The sequence below is a fragment of the Prunus mume genome, linkage group LG5, assembly GCF_029339155.1.
Source record: "Prunus mume cultivar Tortuosa linkage group LG5, ASM2933915v1, whole genome shotgun sequence".
NCBI classification, from domain to species: Eukaryota; Viridiplantae; Streptophyta; class Magnoliopsida; order Rosales; family Rosaceae; genus Prunus; species Prunus mume.
Window position 1 is genome coordinate 28,692,033 of NC_142702.1, and position 22,499 is coordinate 28,714,531.

General features: G+C 38.2%; 7 protein-coding genes across 11 annotated transcripts; 3 read left to right on the forward strand and 4 right to left on the reverse strand.

The window, feature by feature from the left end:
- Window positions 1-840: 840 nt before the first annotated feature.
- On the forward strand, window positions 841-3,104 carry LOC103333218 (pentatricopeptide repeat-containing protein At1g55630-like). Its single transcript, XM_008236028.2, has one exon. It carries the CDS (start codon window positions 1,303-1,305, stop codon window positions 2,764-2,766), a length of 1,464 nt encoding a protein of 487 aa, XP_008234250.1. The 5' UTR covers window positions 841-1,302; the 3' UTR covers window positions 2,767-3,104.
- An 859-nt stretch (window positions 3,105-3,963) lies between these two features.
- LOC103333217 (Copper transport protein family) lies at window positions 3,964-4,978 on the reverse strand. 2 transcript variants are annotated; one of them, XM_089052559.1, is made up of 3 exons: window positions 4,863-4,978; window positions 4,644-4,722; window positions 3,964-4,480 (listed from the first exon to the last, which is right to left on the reverse strand). In XM_089052559.1, exons 1-3 carry the CDS (start codon window positions 4,869-4,871, stop codon window positions 4,263-4,265), a joined length of 306 nt encoding a protein of 101 aa, XP_088908685.1. In that variant the 5' UTR covers window positions 4,872-4,978; the 3' UTR covers window positions 3,964-4,262. The 2 variants fall into 2 exon arrangements, with proteins under 2 accessions (XP_088908685.1, XP_008234248.2); XM_008236026.3 differs by having other exon boundaries at window positions 4,644-4,725; window positions 4,863-4,928.
- An 896-nt stretch (window positions 4,979-5,874) lies between these two features.
- LOC103333216 (Heavy metal transport/detoxification superfamily protein) lies at window positions 5,875-7,354 on the reverse strand. Of its 2 annotated transcripts, none has more exons than XM_089052558.1 (3): window positions 7,052-7,354; window positions 6,878-6,965; window positions 5,875-6,511 (listed from the first exon to the last, which is right to left on the reverse strand). In XM_089052558.1, the coding sequence occupies exons 1-3, from the start codon at window positions 7,055-7,057 to the stop codon at window positions 6,183-6,185; spliced, it is 423 nt and encodes a 140-aa protein (XP_088908684.1). In that variant the 5' UTR covers window positions 7,058-7,354; the 3' UTR covers window positions 5,875-6,182. The 2 variants fall into 2 exon arrangements, with proteins under 2 accessions (XP_088908684.1, XP_008234247.1); XM_008236025.3 differs by having other exon boundaries at window positions 6,878-6,956; window positions 7,052-7,351.
- Window positions 7,355-8,263: 909 nt separating this feature from the next.
- LOC103333215 (uncharacterized) lies at window positions 8,264-12,088 on the forward strand. Its single transcript, XM_008236024.3, has 6 exons — window positions 8,264-9,178; window positions 9,735-10,291; window positions 10,493-10,685; window positions 10,781-10,845; window positions 10,946-11,156; window positions 11,586-12,088. The coding sequence occupies exons 1-6, from the start codon at window positions 8,990-8,992 to the stop codon at window positions 11,946-11,948; spliced, it is 1,578 nt and encodes a 525-aa protein (XP_008234246.2). The 5' UTR covers window positions 8,264-8,989; the 3' UTR covers window positions 11,949-12,088.
- A 436-nt stretch (window positions 12,089-12,524) lies between these two features.
- On the forward strand, window positions 12,525-15,339 carry LOC103333412 (uncharacterized). Its single transcript, XM_008236241.3, has 6 exons — window positions 12,525-12,734; window positions 13,196-13,773; window positions 13,972-14,164; window positions 14,317-14,381; window positions 14,460-14,670; window positions 14,747-15,339. The coding sequence occupies exons 1-6, from the start codon at window positions 12,645-12,647 to the stop codon at window positions 15,107-15,109; spliced, it is 1,500 nt and encodes a 499-aa protein (XP_008234463.2). The 5' UTR covers window positions 12,525-12,644; the 3' UTR covers window positions 15,110-15,339.
- Window positions 15,340-15,466: 127 nt separating this feature from the next.
- On the reverse strand, window positions 15,467-16,730 carry LOC148917513 (actin-depolymerizing factor 7). Of its 3 annotated transcripts, none has more exons than XM_089051975.1 (3): window positions 16,558-16,730; window positions 15,894-16,147; window positions 15,467-15,806 (listed from the first exon to the last, which is right to left on the reverse strand). In XM_089051975.1, exons 1-3 carry the CDS (start codon window positions 16,558-16,560, stop codon window positions 15,656-15,658), a joined length of 408 nt encoding a protein of 135 aa, XP_088908101.1. In that variant the 5' UTR covers window positions 16,561-16,730; the 3' UTR covers window positions 15,467-15,655. The 3 variants fall into 3 exon arrangements, with proteins under 3 accessions (XP_088908101.1, XP_088908102.1, XP_088908100.1); XM_089051976.1 differs by lacking the exon at window positions 16,558-16,730 and adding an exon at window positions 16,226-16,486; XM_089051974.1 differs by lacking the exon at window positions 16,558-16,730 and having other exon boundaries at window positions 15,894-16,168.
- A 208-nt stretch (window positions 16,731-16,938) lies between these two features.
- LOC103333411 (VASCULAR-RELATED NAC-DOMAIN 6) lies at window positions 16,939-19,471 on the reverse strand. The gene is made up of 5 exons (XM_089051973.1): window positions 19,123-19,471; window positions 18,567-18,708; window positions 18,234-18,325; window positions 17,956-18,058; window positions 16,939-17,418 (listed from the first exon to the last, which is right to left on the reverse strand). The coding sequence occupies exons 1-5, from the start codon at window positions 19,408-19,410 to the stop codon at window positions 17,213-17,215; spliced, it is 831 nt and encodes a 276-aa protein (XP_088908099.1). The 5' UTR covers window positions 19,411-19,471; the 3' UTR covers window positions 16,939-17,212.
- Between the last annotated feature and the right edge of the window lie 3,028 nt (window positions 19,472-22,499).

Sequence of the window (22,499 nt, forward strand, 5' to 3'; positions counted from 1 at the left end):
GAAAGATGAAAATTAAACTACGTGACACAAAGCCAAATGGCCAAACAAATCAAAGCCGTTGTGTGAGTATAAATTCGTCACATAAGCAAAAAGTTTATATGAAATATGTGCTTAACTTATTTGACAGGATGAATGTTTGTGTGAAAGTAAAGTGGTCTACTATCGAGGAAATGATCAATGTAGACTATAGATTATCTACTAGGGTATATTACAACTGATAAATGTCACCTAAACCGACATGATATTAATCCTAAATAAATAATGAGCGTATCATCGTTACGATCTAATTTTCTACATTTTTTTTTTTTTTTTGACACAAGCAATATTGGGAAGGAGGGAATTGAACCTAGGACCTTGGATGCATGATAAATACTTTTAATTATTTAAAGTAAATTTAAGTTTTAACCAAAATTCCTTACATTTTACAATTTTTTTTTTCACAATGAGAAAATGCAGAAGTAAAATTTAGCATAGTATTTAGTTTAAACTAGCCTCTTCGCACGCGATTCTGCGCATGTGAGAGGCTTTTTTTATTATAAAAAAATAAATTTATTTTAGAATTAAAAAAAATAATGGGTAGTTATGTTTCATTAGAATAGGATTTATGGTTTGATTTTTTATTTATTTATAAATATCAAAAAATGTGAATTTATTATATTATTCTCATTTAATTAATAAATTTAATTCTTAATATTTGGATTAATAAGGACATTTTATGATATTTTAAATGTTTCACAATTATCTGTCTTTTACTTTATATATATATATATATATATATATTAAAAAATATAAAAAATAAAAATAAAGGTAAAACTAGTCGTGTTTAATAAAAAAACAAAAAACCAACCCTCTCTTTCCAAGCGTGTCGTATGGTAAGTGGAGCTTCACAGGGTGACTCTACTATCGGAACAGAGAATCCGTTTCCTCTCCCCCTCGCTCAAAGGGGGTTTTCTCTCCTCCAGCTTCAATAGTTGAATTCCTCACTTGCGACAGCTAAAACCCTGGCGGGACTTCAGAGCCAAGCTTCAAGAGACTGATATCGCCTTTATCAGATTGCTTAATTCCAGGTAACTCAAAGTCCTCATTCGTCTTCTTTCACACTTTGGAGATAGGCAGCTCAATGAACTGCCTCTGCTCGATTCACTACTGTTTGCGCAATTTGATCCCTCCAGTTTAATGGGCATCCATCAATTTGAGAATTCACAGCTTTTAAAGTTCTGCGTCCTTTTAATTATCGTTTTATTCGTGTGTTTCTTGGATTTATTAAGTACTGTAAAGTTGCAGAGATAATGGGTACCAATCATGAACTGTATATCTCTGTTTGGTCCAAGGGTTATTCAAAAGATTTCGTGTTATTTTGTCGTAGCACGAAAATTAAGTGATGGATGCTTTGGTGGGAATAAGGGGGATAATGGGCATGAGTTTATAGAGGAACCCTTGAAGAGAATATGGAGAAGTTCGGATTTTGATTCAGTTTTAGATGAGAAACAGAATGTTCATGAGTATGAGAACCGTCCCCGGGAGTATTTCTCTCTGAGACGGAGTTTTTTTGAGAATGCGAAGATTCATACCAGGAGGGTTCTTGAAGTTCTTCAACAAGATGGCCCTGGGTTTGATACAAAAGCGGCTTTGGATGAGTTACATATAGAGGTTTCAGGGCTTCTTGTGAGGGAAGTTCTGTTCAACATTTTGAAACAAGTAAATTATGCGAGTAAAATGCGGTGTGCAAAGTTGGGGTATAAGTTTTTTGTGTGGTCTGGCCAGCTTGAAAATTACAGGCACACAGCAAACACATATCATTTAATGATGAAGATATTTGCAGATTGTGAGGAGTTTAAAGCAATGTGGAGGCTAGTTGATGAGATGATTGAGAAAGGGTATCCAACTACAGCACAAACGTTCAGCATTTTGATACGCACTTGTGGCGAGGCAGGCTTAGCTAAGAAAGTTGTGGAAAGATTCATCAAATCGAAGACATTTAACTATAGGCCATTTAAACACTCATACAATGCAATTTTGCACTCCCTTGTTGTGGTGAAGCAGTACAAGTTGATTGAGTGGGTATATCAACAGATGTTGGCAGACGGTCACTGCACAGATATTCTAACTTACAATGTTATGATGTATGCAAAATATAGATTGGGGAAGCTGGATCAATTTCACAGACTCCTTGAAGAAATGGGCAGGAGTGGATTTGCTCCAGATTTTCATACTTACAATATTCTTCTTCATGTCCTTGGTAAGGGAGACAAGCCACTTGCTGCGCTTAATCTTTTGAACCACATGAAGGAAGTCGGTTTCGATCCAAGTGTTCTTCACTTCACAACATTGATAGATGGACTAAGCAGGGCTGGAAATTTGGATGCCTGCAAGTATTTTTTTGATGAGATGATAAAGCATGAGTGCTTTCCTGATGTTGTTTGTTATACTGTAATGATATCGGGGTATATTGTGGCTGGGGAGCTTGAGAAGGCTCAAGGGGTGTTTGATGAGATGATCCCTAATGGGCAGCTTCCAAATGTATTTACATACAATGCTATGATTCGTGGGCTTTGTATGGCAGGAAAGTTTGAGGAAGCATGCTCCATGCTTAAGGATATGGAATCCAGAGGCTGCAATCCGAATTTCACCGTATACAGCACCCTAGTAAGTTATTTGCGAAATGCTGGGAAGCGTGCCAAAGCTCATGAAGTAATAACACATATGGTGGAGAAGGGGCAGTATACCCATCTACTTTCAAAGTTCAAGGGATATAGGAGATGTTGAAGCCATAGATTCTGGTATTCGCAGTGTTTACTTGCAATCTCATAGGAAGAAACTAATTGATCCAGCTCAGTTAACATTATGTGGCTCCTGGCTATCGCAGTTTGACCTTGTACCTACAGATAAAGAAACTCATTCCTCCAGGGACCAGGTAACATTATGCATCTCCTGGCTATCTCAGTTACACGATGTACCCACAACTTGTTTCTATTGTCTCTGAAGGACAAAAGTAAAATATGCACAAGTTATTTTTTCATTGTATTTTTGTAGCGCGAACAGTTTGTCCATGTGTTCTTCCCCCGCCTACATAAATGTCACTACTGTTTTTATGGTCTTGTGAAGTCAAAAGAACTAAATAGAGTACCAGACTGGTTTCACTTAGTCTAATGAAACATACATTATAGGTGCACATATGCATAGCTACATGCACTTGTGTTTTTAGTCATATGAAGCAATAAATGGACAGTCCGTTATGCGTTTATGATCATACGAGTAAATTGGGTTTTGGTGCTTTCTCACAGGTATGATATGAGATATGACCTCTGCATTTAGCCAAGAACATATTCTATTTCCTGCAATCGTCACAGTTATATAATACAAAAACTGAAATAATCACCTCTTTTTGGTCTACTTTTTATATTTTAATTTGGTTTCAAATGGGTTTTGCTGGACAATACGTTTCCGATTCAAACGTGCGAGTTGATATTTTATGTTGAAAAAGCAAGAATCACAAGCATTTGGCCTAACAAGGACAAATGAATACAAGCCTATAACAGTTGTTGATCCCCTTTTCATTTCCCACTAATTTTCTCTCCTTAATATATAATTAAATTGCAAATGCTGCAGGCTTAGGCGCAAGATTGTAAGTCCTCTTTCACCTGCCCTCGTGGATATAACCAAATACTCAAATCAAATGCGCATCAAGAATTAATCGAATGTTTTTTGGGTGTGTCAAATTCCAATCAAACACGGCAAACAGACCACAAAGGAAAGGGACACGATTCAGCACACCCATCTTTCAACAATTAAAAATTATATTGCAAAAAAAGAAAAACAATCAATCAGATTCATGCCAGTCACTCTCTGAAATTCTGAATGGAACGATTATTTTTTTATTTATGTAATTCCTTTTTCAAGTGAGTGCATTGCATGAGGCATGTCTAATCTTGGCTTTAGTAGGCGCCACAAAATATGATGCCATTGCCATCCAACAACAATATATTATTTACTCTCTGCACTTTTTTCTTCATTTCAAAGATGACAAAATTGCCGATCTTATCATCTCCTCTCCTCACCACCACCAAAGCCAATTTGCTTCTCAATCTCTCAACACTTACAAATTACATCCATTTGCACTTTTTTCTTTTCTTCTTAATTACTTCGCCAATACATTTAAATAAACTCATACATTGCCCAAACATCATAGAAAACTTACTGCTTTCCTTCTTGTAAGTAGGAGAAAATTTACCATGAGAGATTAAAAAAAAAACTTGGCTTTTTCATTTTTTCTCCTCCTTCTTCTCCTCCTTTTTCTCTTCTTTCTTTTCCTCTTTTTTCTCCTCTTTCTTTTCTTCTTTTTTCTCTTCCTTGGCTGGGCCAACTGATATTATGTCCACTTTCCCTACCTTCTTTAACTTCTTCACCAGTGCCACTGGATCCATCATCCCAACCACTGTCAGCTTTTGGTCCTTTAGATCTGCTGCTATTGAATCAATCCCTGTTCATCAAATCACCAAAAGATTTCAAGCAAAGAAAACAGAGACAGTGGCTAAAACGATGATCTATTTCACATGCAACAGCTGGGACAAGAAGTTCTTTTTGGATATTGAAGATGTTAACAAGACTCTGGCAAGGAACAAAGGAAAGAAAGAAAGAAATACCAAATATATCAGCGGCAGCTTCAATGGCTTTCTGCTTTGTTTTGTCATCAGTCATAGTCATGACCTTGAGAACCACCTTCTGCTACAAAGTTCACACAAAAAATTAAACAAGGGTTATAGTATATGTTCTATGGTACATAGATTTTACAACACTGTAAGCATGAAAGATTTAAACTAAATTATTGAATTGAAAAGGGCATGTTAGAATTGGAAAAGCACCTGAGCCATATTTTTCTAAGAGCAAGAACACAAATAAAAAGGCGAGAGAGAGAGAGAGAGAGAGAGATGAAACCACGAGAAATATTGTTGGTTTTGGGGCCTTTATAAAGGGTGAAAAATTGTGAGGTGCAACTGGGCTTGAACTTGGGTTTGGGTTTGGGTGGGTCCTGACTCTTGAATTTACTACTTTTGATGAATGTTTAGGAGGAGGAATAATTTTCTTTCACCTGGGTTAAGTAAATCTTTTACTTACGGAATGTTTGGTCTATAATTGCCAACAATGAATGAACATGCAAATGCCAATTGATGTGAAGAATTAGTTACGTAGGCTCTTGGAGCACATTTTCCAAATTCTAAGATTTCCTCCCCCGCCCGCGCGTGAGGTGTGAGGTGTCAAGAAGATGAAATGTCATATCAAATTCCATTTTTAGGCTTCACCTGTTTAATTAGGGTTGATATCACAGAACAATGGTTGCTGCTTTGGTTGGGGCCAGTTGCCTGGCCTGGCTGGGCTACCTATCCTATAGGAAAGGGCCATTCCTTTTTCAAGACCCTACTCAATTCGAAAAAGATGTAACGCACAACTTTCTTCACATTTGAAAACTGCAGCATACACTAAAAAAGCAGGCCACATGTGTGTGACTTTAATTGAATGTTTGATCTCTGAGCAAAAAGAAGAAGGCCATAATTGAATGTACTTTCAAAGGAGATGAAGATATTTTGAAAGCAAAGGCAGGTGAGTGGTGATGAAATGATGATGGCAGGAGGAAGAATTCAATTTTTAATCCAACTATTTCCTACTTTTGAATCCTCATTTTTTTTTCGTGGAAATTTCTTGAATATGTTTTTCTAAACAATGACCTTAATTAATTTAGTGAGCCAAATTCTTCCCCTCCTCGCTGAAGTCCATGACTTCTTCACGAAGATATGACATCCCCATATTGAATTCTGAATTTTCCAAAAAAAGGTGTTAAATGGTTCAATTTCCAAACCCTAAACTTTTCAGATGCACTTAGTCAACCAATTAGTTTTCTTCTATTGACCACTTTTTGTATCCAAAAAATAAAATAAAATAGGCTACTATTTTACGAATAGAACCAAACCAATTCGTATTTCCTCACAATAATTCAATCTTTCCGAAATACAAAACTTGCTCATGCTTCTTAAACTACGTTCTTGTAGAAAATGAACAACTCAAACATATCAAAGCACGAGACTAACGATGCGAAGCAACAAAAAGGAGCTCAAAAACAGGTAAAAAATTACAAAATAACAAATTAAAGATTAACAATAAGAACCACTCAAAATTGAAACTATTAATCACATGATGGAGCAGGCATGTGGATTGTCGTCGCTAAAAAGCGAAGCGATGGCCTCATCGGATGCCACGGCTACCGAATAAACTGATGGAGTGTGGAAGAAGGTGTGTACGCCGGTGGTGGTTTCATTTTTGTACGTGTCGTAATAATGGTTGACAATGTAGGTAGGGTACTTGTAAAATGAGGCAAAATGAGAGTATCCAGGAAACGGCCATGGCTCTGCTGCTTTTCCAGCTCGCTTAATAGCCTTCACCACTTTCTTTTCCTCCAACCCATACCCTCTCACAATTATCTTCTGGATCTCCATTTCTATTTCCACCTCCTCCACACCTATTAAAAATGAAAATTACATTTGTCAAAAGTAATTAAAAAATCCTGCTTGGGGTTGAACTTTGGGCTCCTTAGTCATATCTCCTGAGAGGCTGAATCAGCTTGCTTCAAGCCCAAAAGTGTTGGGTCCATTGTTGTAGGCTAGAACTCAGTATGACTGGGCCCATCCACAACCCAAACAAACTGGGGTTGACAATGCGCAGCAGCATGAACTCATAATTTTCTTTCCTTAATGTCCAGTTCAATTGCATTTTGCAAAATGCAGTGAAATGAGTTATATGCCAACTCAAAATAAGTCATTCCTTCTGTAGTTAATTTGTTCCAGAAATATATATACACACATAAATAAGGATGTATTGTAAGTACCTTTGAGTTTGAAGAGAGCTTTCTTTACCTTGGAAGCACATCCTTCACAATCAAGGTTTGGAACTCTCACCTCCACAATCTGCAAAATCTCCACATTGTCAATATATTTTCTTATATTCCACAGTGAGTGCTTTGTGTGTTTGTGCAAGAGAAGAGAGGGAAAGAGAAACTTACAGACATGCTTCTGGTAGCTTCAAGATGAATACAAATACAATGAAGGTAGCAAGAGACCTATAGAGAGGAGAGGGCTTCTGACTTATATATGTATATTGGGTTTTGAGAATAATGTTGGAGAGGTAGCATGAGAAAGAGGGTTCACGCGTGGAATGGGAAGGCGTGATTTTGTGCTAGCTAGCTCAAACCCCGAAGCTAATCCTCTTGCTCCTGCTCTCTTTCTCTCTCTTCTGTGTCACTTTAATAACACAGACACGGTCCAGTCCACTGTGCATTTTCAATTTCTTTCCTGCCAAAACTACACGCTCCACAGGAAGGAATGATGGAGGACACTAATCAAAACCATCATTTTATCCCCCATTTGTATATGGCATTGGCATGGCATGTAGGACCTCACACACTTAATCAAAACCACCAAGTGGTCCATAATTTCCAATGCTTTGCATTTGATGGGCATCAACATAATAATAACATGCATGTCTCTGTTTTACTTGATTGGTGTTTTTATTTTAACAAAGAGAAAGGTATTTATTTATGAATTATACACATCAAGGTCAAGTCCATGTCTAAAATAAGCTCTGAAGCTCATCAGTAGCTTTTGTTGTTCTGTCTAGCTTCAAGGTTTGTACATAACATAACAGAACTCTGCATCAGCTTTAACACTTTGAAAAGAATTTCAGAACAGAACAGAATCTGCAGCTTTAAAGTTTTAGCTTGGAAAAAATAACATTAAACATGAACTACTTCCTAGAACAATATGCTGGTGAATTCATGAGGTAAAGAACAATACTCCGTAGGTTATGTTGGAATTGCAAGATTTCTGATGATGATGATGATGACAAATATTCTCTTCTTTTGGAGCATAATGATCGGCGAACATAGCAAAGATGGTAATTAGGTGCCTTTACTTCCTTTTGCCAAACTTTTGGTTACAAGGGGCCCAAGTTACCAACAAATATAAACATAACTCCCCAAAGGAATATGAATTAATGTACATATGCGGATCGATCCAAGTCCAATCAAGGGAAGCTACGCACTTTCCACTTTAAAGACTTTTCGGAAGCAACCAAAAGGCCCATAACGTCTACTGTACCAAGTCCGTTTTCATTTATGCAATAAATAAAGGATCATAAATAAATTCCAAAACCAGCAGCAAATCCATGATGAAACAAATGCTAAATGGTCACTCGCACTTTTGTTTGGATTTGAAAATTTGCAATTATCTTTTCAACTTTTCACGCAAATCAGCTTTGTCGTGTAGCCATCCTCTCTATACTAAAAAAAATTAAGAAGTTAACATTCTCACGAGACGAGATTCCACCTTCGAAAAAGCCTCTATTTTGTAAACTCTATTGACCATTCATTGCTCCCAATTCCCCACCTCTTGGCTCCCTTCTCTCATCTATCTCTGTCTTTCTTTGTCCCTTCCATTTCCTTTCCGATCCAACCAACTTTTTTTTTTAAACCTCATATTCTTTTCATCACAGTCTCCATCTCCGATCCATTATTAGTCCTTACCAGATTTATTACTTACCTAAACAATCCTTTTCATCAGCTCATTTTATTAGGCAACAAGCTCTGTCCACGATCTATATCTCAGATCCTAGATTCTTAGTCTATAGCTTCACCTACTACTACTATTACTACTACTACTACTTCTTCTTCTTCTTCTTCTTCTTCTTGTATTAATTCAAATTTCAAACTGAATTAACCAAGAAAGCCTCAACCTTTTCATCAGCTTCAGAGTAAATGCGCCAACTTGTTCTGCTTCATAGAGCCTCAACCAGCCAAACTGAAGCCAACCCATTTGAGGAAACAAGAACCACTACTTACCCAGTTGATCAAATCCATGGAATTTGGTTTCTAACAGTGAAATCAGAACCATTGTTGTCTGAGAGGAAGGGGGCAAAAAGTAGTTAATACAAGAAGAGACATAAGATGAGAGAGAACGAGAATATATATATGCAGAGGCTCCAGAGCCAGAGGTGCTACTTGTATGGTCCTTTCGCAGACACCATCTTAATGTTGCGGCCATTTATGAAGTCACCTGCCCGATTTTCTGCCGTCTTCGTCCTCCTCTTCCTCCTCTTCGGTGCTTTCGTCTGCACGCGCCTTCTCAACTCCCCTGTAAGTCTCTTGCCCACCAGTCTCGTTGACAGGACACCCCTGTTTCCAATATTCCAAATTTTTTTATTTTAAAAAAAGATATATGTTTTTTTTCTTTTCTTGTCTTTTAAGTTTTAATTATTTTTTGAAATGGTGGGGAATGTCTAGAACTAGAAGGAAGGTACACGGCAAATGACGTTCGTCAAAACGGCATGAATCCATGTCGTTTCCATGAGAGTATAATAATATTCTCAGGGGTAACATTTGCCGTGACTGTCGGTTAACCTTTTTCCCGTAGGGCATCATTAATGAGCCACATGTAGTGTTGACTACGTAGCACGTAGAGCTTGCTTTCTCTTGACGAAAAGAGGAATTTGAATTTGGATGCAAGGCTACGGATTTGTTTTTCCTAACCGACTGACCTAAACTAGTTTCTCTTTTTCAAATGATGATAAATGTGCAATGAAATTTATGAAAATGTACTGAATATAGAATTTCGTATCGTATATAATGTTGGGCCATTAATATTGACACATTGTTTTTTTTTAAAACTCTGTGCTTCGTGTCACAAACCCAGATTCTAGTGGATACTTCAGCCGAAGAACCAATAATTACCACCAAAACATCCCGAAAACACCCTCGTGAGATCCCACTCAACTGCACTGCTTACGACCTCACACGAACCTGCCCGTCAAACTACCCTACTGCCACCTCCCAGCCGGAGCAAGATTCTGACCGTCCATTACCACCCACGTGTCCGGAATACTTCCGCTGGATACACGAGGACCTCAGGCCATGGGCCCATACGGGGATCACGAGAGACATGGTACAGCGAGCCAAGCGTACGGCCAATTTCAAGTTGGTGATTGTAAATGGGAAAGCTTACGTGGAGAAGTATCAGAAGTCATTTCAGACCAGAGACGTTTTTACAATGTGGGGGATTCTACAGCTGTTACGGAGGTATCCAGGACAGGTGCCTGATTTGGAGCTCATGTTTGACTGCGTTGACTGGCCGGTTATTTCATCGAACGATTATAGTGGTCCCAATGCCACGGCCCCACCACCGTTGTTCCGCTACTGTGGGGATGACAACTCACTCGATATTGTCTTCCCTGATTGGTCCTTTTGGGGATGGTAAGATTACTGACCTTTATTTTTATTTATTTTTTTGCCATTTTCGTTGAAATAATAATTCATGACATTAAATCAATAATGTTTTGATTGAACGAAGCCATGGTTGATGGTCCAAAAAATGAATTTGACGTTGTTAAATGTGCATGTAAATTTGTGAGGTTTTTAAGAAATTGCATGTAACTTGGCTTCTTCCTTGGGCAGGGCTGAGATCAATATAAAGCCATGGGAGGTTTTGTTAAAGGACCTAGAGGATGGCAACAAGAGGAAGAGGTGGATAGACAGAGCACCTTATGCTTATTGGAAGGGAAATCCATCTGTTGCTGCAACCAGGCAAGATCTCCTCAAATGTAATGTTTCTGACCAACAGGACTGGAACGCTCGCGTTTACGCTCAGGTACCGTGCCATTACCCTTTATGCATTCCAATTGCAAGTCCAATATATGTAGTAAAAATGCAGAATCTGATAATGTCATTGAAAACCACTTGCAGGATTGGTTACGAGAATCAAGCGAAGGGTACAAGCAATCGGATTTGGCAAGCCAATGCGTTGATAGGTAGAAACATCTTCCCACTATCCCCAGTGTTCTTGGTTTAATCATTTTTAATGTGTCCCTAATGTCCTGACTTGGGTTATTCCATGAACAATCATTGCAGGTATAAGATCTACATAGAAGGGTCTGCTTGGTCTGTCAGTGATAAGTACATTCTTGCATGTGATTCTGTCACCTTAATTGTTAAACCCCGCTACTACGATTTCTTCACGAGAAGTTTGATGCCAGTGCACCACTACTGGCCCATAAAGGATGATGACAAGTGCAGATCCATTAAGTTTGCTGTTGATTGGGGCAACAGCCACAAGCAAAAGGTAATATGATTTGTTAGGCTTCCGTCACTAATTTTTTTATGTGTCTTAGACCTTTAGCTAAAACATTCTTTAACTTGTCATTTTCACCTAATTTTGACTGTTTTTTAAGTGTGGCGTTCATGCTGTTATTTCCAGAAATCATCGTAGGGGGATTATTTTGGACAATGGACTTGAAAACTTTATCATTCCTCATATGAAGTTTTTGTCTAGAGTTCATTGGAATTTCATCTGTCCAGTCATCGGATCATCTCAGTTTATCTTTAGCTTTTGATAACCGTGCTGGCAATTTACCGTACTTTCACTACTACTTACGATTGAATTTTCACATGAAAAAGGACAGAAGCTGATCAGGAAATAATGGAGTAACTAATCTCACTTTTCTATGTTCATTTTTTTCTAATTGCATTGCTTTTTCATCGATTGCATTAGGCACAAGCCATTGGAAAGGCAGCAAGTAAATTAATTCAAGAGGAGTTGAAGATGGACTATGTCTATGACTACATGTTTTATCTTCTGAATGAATACGCAAAGCTCTTACAATTCAAGCCAACCATACCTCGAAAAGCTATTGAGCTCTGCTCAGAGGCGATGGCTTGCCAAGCGCAAGGAACAGAAAAGAAATTTATGATGGAATCTATGGTGAAGGGTCCTGCAGTCAGTAATCCATGCACTATGCCTCCTCCTTACGGTCCAGCATCTCTTTTTGCAGTGCTTAGGAGAAATGCAAATTCAATTAAACAAGTAGAAACATGGGAGAAGAAATACTGGGAGATTCAGAGTAAGCAATCGTAAGTAGGGTAATGTATATGATATATCGATGTATACAGATGAATTAGTGTTGAGCACTTACAGCTCTGAGTATTATTATTAGCAGAAAGATTTCCACTAAACAAGTATGTCACAATTAAATAATCAATATTGGTTGAAGTTTTTGAGTTGTGCTTTTTCCCCGCTTGAAATTATAAATTTTTTCATTCTCTCATCACACATTTGATGTATCAGGAACCTATCATATCAAATCACAACGTAGAAAATCAGGTTTCATGCAGAGCATTAGCGCCTAAAATAATGAAGGAAATATTCTCCAAAAAAATATATAATGAAGGAAGGTGTTAAATGAATTCAAAGTTCAAACTGAATAAACATTTGATGTATCTCAAGAGCTTGAAGGAAAATGCAGGAACTTGTTCTGGGCCATAGAGCCTCAACCAGTCAAAACTGAAACAAACCCATTTCGAGAAATAAGTACCACCACTTACCCAGCCAGCTCATGAGATCCGTGGAATTTGGTTTCCAAATGTTAAATCATAAAACATGGTTGTCAGACAACTACAAGGAGGAAAATAATGGTTAAAAAAGAATACTGTTACGGAGACACACGAGGAGAAGGAGAAATACAGAGGCGATCCAGAGCCAGAGTTGCACCAGCACTACTTGTGGTACGGGTCGGGTATTGACACCCCCGCCATCTTAATCTCGCGGCCATTTATGGAGTCCGCTGCAAGATTTTCTGCTATCTTCGTCGTCCTCTTCGTTCTCGTTGGCGCCCTTATTTGCACGCGGCTGCTTAACTACAATGTAAGTCATGCATGATCATAACATTCTCCGACACCATTGTTTCCAATAATTTTTTATTTATTTATTTTTCCAGTATTTTATTTCAGTGGTGATGTCTAGAACTGGGAGGTACAACGGCATTGTAATCGATGTCGTACATCCGAAAATATTATTCACATAAAAACGTGCAGGATATAACATGCTTGTATTACAATAACAATTTCTCACTTATTATGTCATGTCCATGTTTTGGGTAAGCTTTCCATAAATAATTATTGATTTTTGACATTTGATTATTTGCTATATAATAATTAGTAAGCATAGATAAAAAGTATTAAAATGTGCTAAAAATAGTCATATATATATATATATATATAGAGTGATTGTCAACTGTGAATACATGATGAAACCCGGGCCATTCATTAGTAGTTAACAGGTCATTATTGAGATGATCTTTGTTTACGTGGTGATCTATGTCACAGACAGAGACTCTATTTGGAGCTACTCCCAAAACATCCCAATCGTACCCTCACAAAACCGGTGAAATTCCCAAGAAGCCCCCAGGTAAATTGGAAATTCCACTCAACTGCCCTGCTTACGACCTCAGAGGAACCTGCCCCTCAAACTATCCTACTACATTCCACCCGGAGCAAAATCCTGAGCGTCCATCACCATCCACGTGTCCGGAATACTTCCGTTGGATACATGAAGACCTGAGGCCATGGGCCCGCACGGGGATCACAAGGGAAATGGTAGAGAGGGCCAATCGTACGGCCAACTTTAAGTTGGTGATCGTGAATGGCAAGGCTTACGTGGAGCAATATGAGAAGGCGTTTCAGACCAGAGACGTTTTTACGGTGTGGGGGTTCCTACAGTTGTTACGGAGGTATCCAGGACAGGTGCCTGATTTAGAGCTGATGTTTGACTGCGTTGACTGGCCAGTCATTCCATCCCACGAATATAGCGGGCCCAACGCCACGGCCCCACCACCGTTGTTTCGCTATTGTGCGGATGACAACACACTCGATATTGTCTTCCCCGATTGGTCCTTTTGGGGTTGGTAAGACTTCTTGACATTTTTTAGTACAGTGCTATTTCTTTTTTCAGTGTTAAAAAAAATTATAAGTTGAATTCCCTATTCCCAAACAATGTTGACGGTCCAAAAATAAAGGAATATACCCATTGTTTAATGTGAGTGAGTGTGAATTTGCTAGGTTCTGTCACAAATGACATGTAGATTGCTCTGTTCCTTGTGTAGGGCTGAAATAAATATAAGGCCATGGGAGGTTTTGTTCGAGGAACTAAAGGAAGGCAACAATAGGAAGACCTGGCTAGAAAGAGAACCTTATGCTTATTGGAAGGGAAATCCAGCTATTGCTGAAACCAGGCAAGACCTCATCAAATGTAATGTTTCTAAGGAACATGACTGGAACGCTCGCCTTTATGCTCAGGTTTGCAACATTACCTAGCTATCTCCATTTGCTCCTCTACTTTACATTACAATTGTAGTTAAGTAAAATATAGGTTAGCTCATATGTAGAACAGAGAGAGAAAAAAAAAAGAGAGAGAGAATCTGACACTGTTGTCGAAAAATCGATTGCAGGACTGGGATCGAGAATCGAAGGCAGGGTACAATAAATCAGATTTGGCAAGCCAATGCATTCATAGGTTCCAAGATCCCACAATTGCACAGTGTTTATTTGCCTAACTATTTACAAGTGCGCATCTTAATTATTTTCATTGCAGATATAAGATCTACATTGAAGGGTCTGCTTGGTCTGTCAGTGAAAAATACATCCTTGCCTGTGATTCTGTTACCTTGATAGTAAAACCCCGTTACTACGATTTCTTCACAAGACGTTTGATGCCAGTAGAACACTATTGGCCGATCAAGGACGACGACAAGTGCAGGTCTATTAAGTTCTCTGTTGATTGGGGCAACACTCACAGGCGAAAGGTAACATAACTCCTTTAAGGCTTTTTCAATGTTCATATTTCTTTTTGCATTATTGCTTTTTCATTGGTTTCTTCAGGCACAAGCAATTGGAAAGGCATCAAGTAATTTAATTCAAGAGGAGCTGAAGATGGACTATGTGTATGACTACATGTTTCATCTTTTGAATGAGTATGCAAAGCTCTTACAATTCAAGCCCACCGTACCTAAAAAAGCCGTTGAGCTCTGCTCGGAGGCAATGGCTTGCCAAGCAGAAGGAACAGAGAAGAAGTTTATGCTGCAATCTCTGGTGAAGGGCCCTGCAGTCAGTGAGCCATGCACAATGCCTCCGCCTTATGATCCTTCATCTCTTTTTGCAGTGCTTAGGAGAAAAGCAAATTCCATTAAACAAGTTGAAACATGGGAGAGGAATTACTGGGAGAGTCAGAGTAAGAAATCATAGGGAGGGTTTAGTTTATGTATACAAGTTAATTAGTTTTGAGTACTTACAGCTCAACTAAGTTTTTATGTATTATTCATTCCTTTCTGGATATTATTAGCGGAAAGATTTCCCACTAAGAAAATCTATCAGTATTTTCTGTTTGTTTTTTTCTCTTTCTTTCTATTGATCTTGATTTCAGTTGTGCTTTGTGACCACTTTGAAATTATTATATGGATCATAATTTTAATGGTGCTTCAAATCAATACTCAATTATTCTGTATTTGAGCTGGCTTCAAGAATTAAACTGTTGACTTGGATATTTCTGAAGTTGAAAACAGAGATGATATATCTCTTGTATTGACTAAATTGAAGAAAATGTTGTAAAAAGTTTGGAATTGATAAAAGAATTCATAATATTACATTAAACTACATGGTTGGTATGCAACCCCATACAACAGAGAAGAAAAGAAGAAAAGAAAAAGAAGAAGAAGAAGAAGAAGAAGATGGGATTTTGAACAGAAAAATGTTAAATGTAAATGTTTAGGGGAGGTGGATGAGTTTGGTTGCTTAAAGAGCTCGGCTTTTTATAATGTCAAGGCTGATTTCGCTAGGATCAGTTGCCTGCAACTCAACTTGAGTGCCATCCAATTCCCTCTTGAATCTATCTTTGGAGCTTGCATACACCATCTTCATTCTCACCTTTGATGTATCAGGGGACCTATCAAAGTTTCATGCATAATATTAGCACCTAAGACAATGAGCATTAAATCAAATAACCAAAGTTTTAAACTAATTATTTAATTACCATGCAATGAAGAAAATCTTGCTTTTCTGGCAGTTCTCGACAGTGGTGAAATCAAAATCGAAGACAGCATAGCGGCACTCATCGGCAGGCAGGGATGCCGCGAAGTCGTCATATGTTTCTTCTTTGGTACCAACCTTCTCTACCACCACTTGTTGAATCTCAATCTTGAATATGATGTATCGATGGTTTCTCTTCGCTTTTAGCTCCAAGAACTTGAGTTTGCATTCATCACTCACAGCCATGCCAGACGCCGCCTGCCTCAACCCAACATTCATTTTAGTTTTTAAGCAACAACTTACAATAATATAACAAGGCAGCAACAACATTCTTACCTAGCCAAAGAAAAGCAGAATTTCCACGAAATTATACAAGTATAGAACAAGAAAATTTTATCCTTTTTTTTTTTCCGTGCAATTTTCAAACGATTTGCCATGCAAGGTAGGGTACTGATCAAAAAACCATTCAGATCATGCCCCAAGAAAAGAAAAGAAGAGAAAAACAGAAGTTTAAATCAGTATGTGTAATCAAAATTGTTACATGCTTGCATCTGAACCATTCTCATTCATTAGTTATAAGTGTTTCAAATTTTCTGCTCAGCTTCACAGAAACATTGGAGATGAGAATTACATGAGAGAGAGAGAGAGAGAGAGAGAGAGAGAGATACCATTTTGTTGTCCAAAAAGTGAGGCAGTGTGTAGTGCGAAATGAAGAAGAAGAAGAAAGAGGAAAAGAAAGAGAGAGATGCAGGGTATACCAGAGGGATAGATCCTTATTTTTGGGGAGCAATGAGAAGGAGCTCAGAAAATTGCGGGGGAATAAGAGAATTTTAAGGGACAAAACAAAGGTTGAGAATTCTCTGAAGCTTCTACGGCTTATCATATACACAACTAATCATCTCCTTACGTTTTATATTAATGTATGATTGCTTGCATGCGCAACAACAATATACTCTTCTTTTGTTTTTTTACCTTGTTTAAAATGATGACAGAGAATTGGAGGATGAGTTGATTGAGATAAAATGTAAACAGTAAAAATAGAAAACCCATTTTAAGTTTAAAGGCTATCTTGATATAATGATAGTATGAGTGTACACTTGGTTTTTAGCATACAATACAAATGAAACTCAAAACAAATTATGCTAATATATGTTATGAAGTCAAGGTTATACATTTAGAACTACGAAAATAATTTCTGAAGACCACTGAGAATATTTTGGACTATGGCAAAATCGTGGATGGTGCCAAAGCAACGCAGCTGCGCCGTGCCATACAAAGGAAAGACTGAAAATTCACATGAATTTCTTCATTCGTGAGCCATCTTTATCCAACAAAATTCACTACTTTGGGTCCCTGTTTCTTCTTTGATTTTACAGGACTTTCTTGCGCATGAGAAGCAGAACCAACCATATCAACTGACTCGTCTGTTGCACCACCACGTTTCTTATCCACGAAACTGAAATCATCATCAAGATCGTCTCCACTCACAAGTTTGGTAACCTTTCCTCTTGGCCTTTGATTTTCATTCCCTGAAAAAGAAAGGGGCACTAAATTAAGTACAATGCCAATTAAATCAATTGATGCAAGCACACTTGACAACATATTTGAAATGGAGGAAAGAGAATACTTCATAATATATCTGAAAACACCACGGCTTTCATACTTGAAATTATGAGAAGGTGGGGGTAGGAACAGAACTCAGTTTTGTGAAAGTAGCCTAATTCCTTCAAAAGGCTATCTAAAACCAGCCCTTGAATTAAAACAGCCAACTTCAAAAACAAGATTGATACCATCTAATTTGACAGCAGAATTCAGTTCATCTTCAGAAACATGATAAAGGTCATTGTAGTATTCTGCTAAGAGAATGAAATCAGGGTTGCAATGGAAAGGTGGTTATTTCTTTCAACGCCTCTGGGATTATAATCAAAACACTTAAAACATATACCTCAATTTGAGCAAGCATGTCAAAGTAATCTACTACTAATTTCTTGGTGAGAAGATTAAAAGTCTAAACAAAGTAAATTGAAGCTCCAAACAAATTCAGGAGTTCCAAGGGAAAAACTTACATGAGTGAAAAGCTCCGCCAACAGCCATTGAATCTCTGTTGCCTTTGTTGGGACAATCTCTAGCCAAATGTGTTACGCCTCCACAGATCTTACAACTACCACCCTAATAAATGAAATTCACAATGGGAAGTTTCAGAGTTTATTAATGGAGGATATTAGCTAGGATAGCTCAAGCATGAATGAATAACATCAATATCCTGAAAACTTTGATTTCTCTGTTAAGAATATAGGCAGTCATGTTGTGGAAAATTCAAAACCACAGATGAAAACTAATTCACCTTTGGATAAATCCCATGAGTATTTTTAGAGCAGTCCTTGCTTAAGTGACCAGTCTCGTTACAGATGAAGCACTTGGCAAATTTAGTTCCTCCTGCATTACCAGATAAATAAAATGAATAACAATGCAATGACATAACTATAGAGTAAAAAAGATATCATCACCAGATTGACTCATAAGGCTATAGACCTCTGCATTCTTCATGTAAACTTCAAATGCATGTGTGTTACTCCAGTACACAAACACACTCAAGCATAGCCAATTAAAAAGTTTCTGCACGCATCATCCGAATATTAAACAAACTTGATGTAACTTAAAGGATGAGAAAGATTACCTTCTTGAAGAGGTAGGGGGCAGGTAGATAGTGAATGCCCAGTTTCCCCACAATTATAACATAACTTCACAGCCACGGTGTCATCATTCTTGTTAAGGCAATCCTTGATGCTATGCCCACGTTGTCGACAATACAAACATATCTGCAAGCATCAAATAATCGCAAAACACATGAACATCGGTCGGATCCAGTCCACACCATGAATAACCAATTTCAAATAAAAATTCTATTCTATTAACTTTTGCAAAGGACCAAACAAAGACCAAATTTGATTCAAGCTCTCACCAGATTTTCCATTACTAATAGCTAATAAAAAAAAAACTTACGAAGAAATGTGCATTTGTAATCCATTTTTTTTCAGGCATTAACTTCTGAAATATTCAGAAGTCATAATGTACATGATTGGTTCACCATTTTCGTACAGAACCCACGTAAAATTCGATAACATAATCAAAGTTCCATCATTTGAAAAATTACCCAGATAAAGAAACTCAAACTAAATCAGAATCAGTACTACCCAACAAAAAACAAAACAAAACCAAAACAAAGTTCACACCTTGTGCTTGTCCCACCCAGCTCGCTCAGGGCAAAGCTTGGCGATATGGTTGGTGGCTTTACAAATGAAACAGCTCTCCCCAGGCCTCATACCAGGGACTCTAAGTGGGTGTTTGCTATGAGAAGTTTTGGTGGGTTTGTCTGGACCATTGGGTGCTTTCTTGCGCTTGAACGTGCTCTTCTTTCCCTTCTTCTTGCTTGGGTCCTTAGGCGGCGTCGGCTGTTTAACCAGTTCAGGGTTTTCTGCTCTGAATCTCTTGCGAGCATCTCTCTGTCTTTTGCTCACCATATTGTCTGCGAAGCCGAAAACGAGAGCTTGGGAGTTTCGGAGGGGTTTGGGGGCACACAACAAAGGGTTCAACAATAAGGATAATCCCCTGCAGTCAGTACCGTTGTATGTTTCTTACGTGTCAAGTCATGATTCGGTTAACTGAAAAGTCAAGGGAATTCCTAGATTGAGTAATTGACCATGCCGGTGGGCTCAGGGGCCTCTCGGGCATGTTGGCCCAGTTAGCCTGACCCAAGTCAGGTGTTGAATGATCCCTAAATAGCGACGAGACTATAATGCGGAGATTTTGTGCAGAGGTTATTTACGGGAGCTACTCACTGGCCCGTTAAATTGATCAAATAGCTAACATTAGTATCCTCTTTATGTTACAACCGGGTTTAAATTACCCATTACAAAAACTACAACCCGAAACTTCTCTCTCATCTCTTCCCTTTTGCAAGGTCAACACTGATGGTTGTACGAGTAGAAATACTGGAATTATTGGTGTTGGTGCTTGGCTTAAGGGATTTTCTGTGAAAACCCAACAGTCACCACCCATCCCCCCTCCTCTTCTTGCGAAAACCCAACAGTCACAACCATCACACTCAAACCCAACCCACCACAACCTACTACATATCCAAATTTTTGAGAGAGAGAGAGAGAGAGAGAGTTCATGTTTTCCCTTGGTTTAATGTCATAGTTAGCATTTAGATTTTGATTTGGGGGTTTTCTGTTTCTGTGTTCATAAAAATTTTGTGCAGTGGAGCTCTATTTGTTATAGAACTCTGGTTGCTCTATCAAATTTTGTAGAAAAGCTAGGTTCTTGAGAACATTCTGTGGTGTGTATATATATATATATATATAGAGAGAGAGAGAGAGAGAGAGAGAGAGAGAGAATGGTTGGGCTGGGGTTCGATGGGGTGGGTTCGTTGCTTTCTTTTTTTGGGTTGGCTAGCGTTGGAGCTGAAAAACTGGAGAGAGAGCCGTGCGGCTATATTATTTATTTAAAAGAATTCGAAAAAATGACACAGGTATAGCCGAGCGGCTATACAATTTATTAAGCAAAATTTAAATAAGACACAAGTACAGCCGTGCGCCTATACTTATAATTAAAAAAACAAAAAAGAGCTCCTGGTATGGCCGGCGGCTATACTATTTATTTTAAAAAACATTTTATAAGTGGCCAGATATAGCCGCCCGGCTATACTATTTATTTAAAAAAAAATTAAAAAAATGACCCAAGTATAGCCGTGCGGCAATACTATTTATTAAAAAAATTAAAAGCATACCCAGGTATAGCCGCGCGGCTATACAGTTTATTAAAATTCAAAAAAGACCCAAGTATAGCCGCTCAGCTATACGGATGGAAAAAATAAACGTAACTCTCATGTTCTTCACTACCCAGTTGCAGTGCTCCATTGCTCTCACTGTATGCAACAATGCGTACATGTCCAATTCTAAAATCATTGCTAGCACAAGACCCAACTTGCATCTCATTCTATGCACCAATTTTTCTATTATTGACTGGCCAGAACTTGTTGAAACTAGGCCAACAAGTCCATGCTCAGATGGCTCTGCGTGGGCTCCGACCTAATGCGTTCCTTGGGGCCAAGATGGTTGCAATGTATGCAAGCTCAGATGATACATTGCAACCAGAGATCTATAACAAATAGAGCCCCATTGCACAAAATTTTTATGAACACAAAAACAGAGCACACCCAAATTAAAATCAAAATGCTAACTATGACATTAAACCAAGAAAAACATGAAATCTCTCTCTCTCTCTCTCTCTCTCTCCAAAATTTGGATATGGAGTAGGTTCTGGTGGGTTGGGTTTGAGTGCGATGGTTGTGACTGTTGGGTTTTCACAGAAAATCCCTTATGCCAAGTAGCAGCTGCATAACAAACCACCAGCACCAATAATTCCAGTATTTCTACTCCGACAACCATCAGTGTTGACCTTGCAAAAGGGGAGAGATGAGAGAAAAGTTTTTTTTTTTTTTTTTTTTGAGGTTCTGAATGAGAGAGAAGTTCCGGTTGTAGTTTTTGTGATGGGTAATTTTAACCCGGTTGTAACAAAACTACAATTTTAAAACTAAATTGTTCATTTTAATTAGACGGTTGTTTACATCCTGCAAATAAGCCCCGCATATTAACCTCCCCATTCTAGGAGGTACCCCTAAATAGGCCTCCATTTTAAATTTCAACACATTTTGAGTTGGCCCTTGGCCCTGATAGGACTTAGGCTATGTCATAGGCATGAAGATCTATCCTTATAAAAAAATAAATTATAAATTTGATTCTTTCATCGTTAAACTCTAATTAACCGCCAACTAATCTACCGGATTACCACCCCATCATATCATATTATCTATGCATTAATGACACTACTTAAGCATCTCATAAGTACTATCCCATGATATACAAGTTTTTCTCTTCAATCGTTTACATTGTTCAGTGCACATCTCAAATTACGTGCTTTGAACTCTTCTAGTCGGTTAAAGATATGCTTTGATAAAAATAAAAAAAGTAACTACTCCAATATCAACCTTCTAAGCAACTTCATAGAATTTCACATTTGCAAAGACACTTAAGTGCCAAAACTAGAAGGCTCCTCCCTAACCTTATATCCACATATGAGATTCCAATTTTGGTCAATACTTTAGTGTATTTACACAAATTTCATTTCACTAAAAATTTCCTCTTAATTTTGCCAATAAATTTGCTTGGTTGTCTCCTTTACTCGATTTCAATCCATGCAAATAAGTGTATCATGAACTTCGAAGGTGTGGTGCAAAGAACCTTAGCCACCCCCGTCGTTGGTGGCACGTGGAGCCCTCCACCACCAATGGGGCAATGGCATTGCTCAAATCAACACGATGGGTTTGCTTGGAATGGCCTCAAACTGAAGCGTAAGCACTGAACGCATGTCAGAGCGTTTAGACTCTTTGCCACTGCCCTCTTGCTAAAAGCCGATGATCCCCTCTCTCAAAATATTATTATTCCTTTATTGGAGGGTAGGGTTGGCATATCTTAGTTGCTTACCTATAAAAATGATGGGTTTCTTAGCTTTGTGACCAAGGGTAGAGTGATGGCTACACTTGATCTCA

Coding starts and splice junctions, on each gene's coding strand:
- LOC103333218 (XM_008236028.2), top strand. CDS start 1,303: ATGAACTGTATATCTCTGTTTGGTCCAAGGGTTATTCAAAAGATTTCG.
- LOC103333217 (XM_008236026.3), bottom strand. Junction 4,481..4,643: donor AGCTGCCGCTGATATATTTG/GTATTTCTTTCT, acceptor TTTGATGAACAG/GGATTGATTCAATAGCAGCA.
- LOC103333216 (XM_089052558.1), bottom strand. Junction 6,512..6,877: donor AGCTCTCTTCAAACTCAAAG/GTACTTACAATA, acceptor CATTTTTAATAG/GTGTGGAGGAGGTGGAAATA.
- LOC103333215 (XM_008236024.3), top strand. CDS start 8,990: ATGAGAGAGAACGAGAATATATATATGCAGAGGCTCCAGAGCCAGAGG. Junction 9,179..9,734: donor CGCGCCTTCTCAACTCCCCT/GTAAGTCTCTTG, acceptor TCACAAACCCAG/ATTCTAGTGGATACTTCAGC. Junction 10,846..10,945: donor GCAAGCCAATGCGTTGATAG/GTAGAAACATCT, acceptor CAATCATTGCAG/GTATAAGATCTACATAGAAG.
- LOC103333412 (XM_008236241.3), top strand. CDS start 12,645: ATGGAGTCCGCTGCAAGATTTTCTGCTATCTTCGTCGTCCTCTTCGTT. Junction 12,735..13,195: donor CGCGGCTGCTTAACTACAAT/GTAAGTCATGCA, acceptor TCTATGTCACAG/ACAGAGACTCTATTTGGAGC. Junction 13,774..13,971: donor GATTGGTCCTTTTGGGGTTG/GTAAGACTTCTT, acceptor TTCCTTGTGTAG/GGCTGAAATAAATATAAGGC.
- LOC148917513 (XM_089051974.1), bottom strand. CDS start 16,168: ATGAATGTTGGGTTGAGGCAGGCGGCGTCTGGCATGGCTGTGAGTGAT. Junction 15,807..15,893: donor AAGATTTTCTTCATTGCATG/GTAATTAAATAA, acceptor AAACTTTGATAG/GTCCCCTGATACATCAAAGG.
- LOC103333411 (XM_089051973.1), bottom strand. CDS start 19,410: ATGGTGAGCAAAAGACAGAGAGATGCTCGCAAGAGATTCAGAGCAGAA. Junction 18,709..19,122: donor CTGGGTGGGACAAGCACAAG/GTGTGAACTTTG, acceptor TGATGCTTGCAG/ATATGTTTGTATTGTCGACA. Junction 18,326..18,566: donor CCCCCTACCTCTTCAAGAAG/GTAATCTTTCTC, acceptor CTGGTAATGCAG/GAGGAACTAAATTTGCCAAG.